Genomic DNA, 6,000 nt, shown 5'->3' on the forward strand with positions numbered 1-6,000 from the left:
ATTTATTGTTGGAGCTACTTTCAGTTTGGATGAACTATTAATATTGCAGGGAGGGGGGAAGTAACAATCCCTAGAAACGAGTATAATATTTACTGTTTAGAGAACGGATACAAGTCGGAAGCGGTATTAAAAATGCAAGAGTCTCGAAAGGGGGCCTTTCGAAATCGTTAAAAATTGAAGGCAACGCGTCGAAAGATTAAACCTCCTCTCGAGCTTAATGCACAATAGATGATGGTGAACGATTCTCGTTGAGAACGGGAAGAGGTTTGGAATTCAATGGAACGGCGACAAATTTTCGCGTCAAAAGATTCTCGCCTTATTAAAATCTCTTTTCTCGACGATTAAAAGGCCGGGGGTTTTCAACTGAAATTCAAGCGAACGCACCATCTAACGTGCTCTTTGTAAAATTTACTAAGCGCTCTGTGTACCGTCCTTGAGCGATAATGACGCGCGTGTGCAGCAGCTTTTTTCCCGCAAGTGTCAGCAGTGAATTAAAAAGGGCGACAGAGCTGACGCGGTAGCGCGAAACGCGAGAAGCCGCTTAAAGAGCAACGTTCCACAATCTCCGAGTGCACCTTCGCGATTCATTTGTCTATATAGCCGCGTCAAATTGCGCTCGCGGACAAGACTTCGTCCTTCACGCCTTCCTCTCTGTGCGACGCGTTCCGCATTTAAACTCGCGTAATTCGTCCAAGTGAACTCTCGCGAACGACGCCCTGCAACATTTATGCGGCTCGCAAAGCCTTCAGAAGAAACTGCGCCGACCTCTTCGAGTCTCTTAAAACGGGCCACGCTCGTCTTAACTACGCCAGGAAGACGTAATACACGAAAGAATTCCTCGCGAATAGTTGCGCTTTCGATGCGTTCATTTGAAATTATTCCCTTCTAAACCTGCGACGGTAGACGACGTTAAACACGTGGAAATCTCGTGTTTCAGGTAACTTGGATCAGACGGAGGGATAGGCAGCTGTTGACCGTGGGCAGAGACACCCACACGATCGACAGGCGGTTCGTGGTTGTTCCAAACAGTCCCGACTGGACTCTACTGATAAAGAATATTCAGCACGACGACGCTGGAGTCTACGAGTGTCAGGTAACGAGAACCGATGACAAAAAGTGAAAAAGTAACGGTAACAAAATAAGAGTGAATTACGAGTTCGTCGGGCATCAAAACAGCGAAAAGCCTGCGAGATACTACGGTTATTGTTGTGTGACGTAAATAACGCCGCGAAATATAGCCGCGCACAATGCCACGAATCCCTTATCACTGCAGCTACGTGCGGCACAATGGTTCTTAAAATAATGAACGACACGTAACGTTAAAATATGAATTTTAAAAGAAAAACGCGGTCATCCTGATATTATATTTTATTCACAACGGGTCATGTGTCGATTATAACGCGGTAAGGTAACCAATATGGATTAATTTCGACTGCAAAATCGCGTCGATTTCGAGTAACTCTTTACCCGGTTTTCTCATCGTTCTCTGTCGCGACAGATTCAAACTGAGCCAGTTCAGCAACGATTCATTCGTCTGAGCATCACCGAGGCGTACTCCATGATTCCCGGTGGACCGGATCTTCACGTGAAACAGGGATCCAGCCTTCGCCTGGAATGCCAACTAATGGCCTCCGCGGAAGCACCGAGCTTCATTTTTTGGTACCGAGAGAAAAACATGATCAATTATGATAAGGAGCCAGGGGTTAGGGTCGAGGCAACGAAAAACGGTTCCATTCTGATTGTCGACAAAGTGAAACTCTCCCACGGCGCTAATTACACTTGCTTGCCGAGCAACGCCAAGCCAGCGTACATCATGATACACGTGATCGAAGGTCAGTGATTTCGCGCGAATAAAAAGTAACTCAATCGATATTCGTTTCATCAAAGGGAGTTTCCTAGCTGAATAGTACGTCAAATTTATTTCCTTCTGTGAACTCATAAGACTTTCCTTTTCTTTTCTATTCTTGAATAGAATCTCAATCTACGATCAGTCGCGTTCGCTTCAACCTTCAAACTGACGATTCAATCATCGTTGCGATTCCAAGTCGATTAACGGATTTTACCAGCTTCTTCGTTTTTCATGTAATTGTTCGAGAAATCTGATTGTGAAAACTGTCCGCTCGCGGTATTCGAGTTATTTTCAACGCGAATGTTGTTCTACGCTTTGGCTGTTCGAGCCGCGAGAGGACAAGAATTAACTGGTTGTTATTTTTCTTTCTAGAAGAGGAAAAACCGGCAGCCATGCATGGCGGCGATCGACGAAACGGCACGCGCGGAACGTCCATCAACGTCATGTTGATTTTTCTGACTTTTCTCGGTATACAGTGCTCCAGCCGTCTTTATCTGCAGCAGTACCACGTCACGTGACCAGTCCACCGGTCAACTTTATCACCAAATTAGTAACATCCACGAGAATTTGAACATTTCTGACACCTTTCTCTTCTATCTAGCTGTCACTCGTCTGACCCGTGTTTATTTTCGCGGAGCGGCGTTGAATAATCAACGATGCGCTTCGACGGAAGGCTGAAACCACACATCACCGATGTACAGAGGCACGCTGCCTTCGAAAAATATATCGCAGAAGGAAGACAAAGAAGGTACCTCCTCTTTGAATCGATTCAAAATCTATCAAACGTACACAAAATTGGATTTCGCGTTAAAGAATGGCGATCGCTTTCTCTCACGATATAGACGTAAATTGGCATGCTCGTCGTTTGAAATCTCTGGTTGTGCCACCGTGCCAGAGATTTGTTTTCTGGAAACGTCTCTCTTGCGTAGTTCGGTCGCTGAGATACGCGCGAAGTCAAACCGGTAATTTTATGCGCGCGTACACGGAAACTTGGTAGTTTAATCTAAAACCGGAGAAACGACAGCTTGAAATAACAATAACGAGGAAACGTTATCCGGTTTCGCGCGAAGACGGATTCCCGTCTTTCGCGACACGGCCAATTCATAGCGAAGTTTCGAAACAGTTTCGAGTTTCGTATCGCGGTTCGAGGATACATCAGATTTCGTTGAGGCAATTTGAGCTTCGACGGAGCACTCAACGCGCAATTACGACAAAAGAGACTTTGGAATGGAACTTTTCACGGCGGGGTTTCGATCCTAATGGCGAGACAAAATTAATTGATCGCTCGAAGCTACTTCCCTGGCCGAGATCCGCGTAAGAAACACAGGGCTGAATTAATTTGAGAGAAATACGTTAACTCTAGCACTCCTAGACCCATTCGCTAAAAAGGGTTACAAATTAGAAGAAACGTCCTCGGTTCGACAACTGCTTTGGAAAAGGAAACATAAAACGAAACCACCGAGTTACGAGACGACGAGAAAATCATTATTTCTGTCCAATTTATTTCGTTCAGACTGATGTACGCGCGATACGAACGCAAATTCCTTTGACGATTACCTGAGAATTACAATAACGTTTATCTCGCACATCGCGCGGAAGCTTCCCCGTCGAAGAGTTTATAATTACCGTGAAAACTGAAGGATTCATTTTTCTCACGAAGATACTAGGAAACTAATTTTGTTTAATGCGTAAGAGAAAATTAGTTTGCTCGCGACTGTTCCAGATGCAGGCAACGTTTTTACTTCAATGTAAGATAGTAACCTGATGTTTGCTGTCAGGGACGGCTTTCCGTTCGTACTCATTAGCGCAAGGAACGTTTAATTAAACGCGCTGCAGTGTACGAGCGAGCTCGAGGCGCCACAAATTTCTTTAGCAATTAAGAGAAAAACGCGAAACATTTTATCGAAGCGAATCCACCGACGCGGCGAGCGTTACGCGTTCGTGCTTTCTCCGGTTTCATGTTTTTCCTCGCACAAATAACCCGGATGCCGTGTATTGCGAGACATCGAATGGCAAGGTCCCACATTCATTCATAGAAAATACTGCCAAGGAAGAATCGAAAGGTCCGACGTTCTCGGCTCGGTGTGAATTTAATCCATTGAAAGACCCGAGGTATGCCTCTTCGCGTGCTTCGCCGTTCAAGGAATCGCAAAGTGAATTCGATAAACTCGAACGATCCTTTATTTGAACGGGTATTCTAGTTCAGCTACGCAAAAACTAAAGCATCTTTGGAATTTTATGAGACCAAGAATAATCGAGATATTTCTTTGGAACTTCCCAACGTTCTCGATACACGTCTCGCTAAGTTACATCAATTTCTCCACGGGAAAATACAGTACGGTTTTAACATTTTACGAAGACTCTAAACCACGAAAAACAGTAAAGAAAAGAATTGTTTTTTCCAAAATACTGGACTAGAATATCACCTTAACAGGAGAGCTCGCAAATCGACCACACCGGTGCGAATGAAAACTCACACACGGCCGCAAATGCCGGGCATGGTTTTTCACGAACCTTTTCATGTAAATACTGGCCGCCATTGTCTTAAATTTCTTTCAACGCGCTGGCCCCACGTTGCCACCGACGATTTTACCTTTTGTCGAGCAAACGATTGTACTCCGGAACCGCGTGACCACTTCAATTAACATTTCAACCCCTCCGTGGAAAGTTACAATCAGAAATTCGGTGTCTGGCTGGGAAACGGGCGAGATTGCGTCCACCATCTCCGTACTCCGAGGTGTATCTCGAAAACTGTCGCTCAATTTCAAGTTCTCGGTGCTTTTTGTTGGCGAAAATGTGAAATCAGCACGACGGTACGCACAATACGGTCGACAGCGAAAATTCCGCTCGTGGAAGGACCGAAGGATACGTCGATTCTTCGGTGAACGATTACGAAGTACAATCGTCGTTCGTCGCACATACTATTCAACGGGATGAACCGATAAGAAGCGTTTTATCGACTTACGAAAACGATCAATGTTTCCAGGCAACGCTAAAATGCTCACTCGATGTGTTAATGTGATCAGTGTATATACATGTATGTTAATTATAAGTGCGTAAGTGCGTGTAAGAAAAAACGTTCCACAAGGTACAAGAATTTTGCCGTATCCTTTTACATCCAATGAAATATTGCACATTTTATCCAACCAGTGTACACGTTTCTACCTAGATTAACAATTTATCAACAAAGACTCGTCGTTTAACACTTACAAATCGATGTGCTCGCTATCTATAGCGTTATAAGATTCTTGCTAGCTGAAGTTTAATATTCAGAATTACATTAATTCAGAGCCGGTGCTAGAATTACTAGCGTCCCTTCAAATTATACGCAAATAAAACATCCATTTATACGTCAAAAAAATATTCAGCTATGGATAGGACGTTCTTTCGAAGTTCTTTCGAAACCGGCCCTGTATTAATCGACGCCCGTAGATTAATTAATTTAATAACAATATAGATGAATTTCAATATATACGTTTAAGTATGTTTCTTTTCGTCGTCTCTCGATGATTGTGTAAACTGTAGGAGTATAGTTGAGAAATAGAACAATGAGTTACGTTTTCATCCTCACGATATTGCAGCGTGCAAAATAAATTGAACGTTTCGAATCCGTCGGTAAGTAATTCCTTCACCACCGAGATGCACAAACGCTTCCTTGAAAGAGGTAAGTTCAATTATGCCAGATCACGGTCACATCGGTGATATTAAATCCTTAGTAACGTGAATTTTTCGTCTTCGATCACGAGAGTATTAAGGATTTTAGTATCTAAAAGTTTCGGGATTAAATGGAAAAGGAACGAGCCTGATGGAGACCACAAGGCGCGATTTCTCGTGTCACTGTGATTCTAACCCGAGGAATTTCGCCCGTGGAATGTAATAACCTGCTCGTCTCCAGGGCATACCCTACAGCGAAGATGTATCTTCCGTCTAGAACACACTCAATCGCGTATTACCACTTAAATGCTTGCGAGATGCTTAACGTGAAAATTATGGCCTATGAAAATTACGGCCGGTATCTCATCAAACCCGAAGCCCCGAAATCGATGGGAATAAATCACTCTGTTAGGTCGTTACAGAAATCGTTGATTCAATTATTGAAAGCTCTCGTCGACTTTCGAGTTTCAGCCAAAGAGAACCGCGTAACCTAACCG

The 6,000-nt window shown here is 43.8% G+C and overlaps 1 protein-coding gene across 2 annotated transcripts in view; it reads left to right on the plus strand.

The window, feature by feature from the left end:
* LOC128886211 (igLON family member 5-like) overlaps positions 1-3,894 on the plus strand; it is a 49,886-nt gene extending 45,992 nt beyond the window's left edge. For both annotated transcript variants that reach the window (XM_054140909.1, XM_054140908.1), the window contains exons 5-7: positions 938-1,093; positions 1,499-1,832; positions 2,222-3,894. In XM_054140909.1, coding sequence (XP_053996884.1) covers positions 938-1,093; positions 1,499-1,832; positions 2,222-2,367 — 636 coding nt within the window. In that variant the 3' untranslated portion in view covers positions 2,368-3,894. The remainder of the gene's footprint in view (positions 1-937; positions 1,094-1,498; positions 1,833-2,221) is intronic.
* The last annotated feature ends 2,106 nt before the right edge of the window (positions 3,895-6,000 follow it).

Source organism: Hylaeus anthracinus, unplaced genomic scaffold, assembly GCF_026225885.1.
Source record: "Hylaeus anthracinus isolate JK02 unplaced genomic scaffold, UHH_iyHylAnth1.0_haploid 11982, whole genome shotgun sequence".
NCBI lineage: Eukaryota > Metazoa > Arthropoda > Insecta > Hymenoptera > Colletidae > Hylaeus > Hylaeus anthracinus.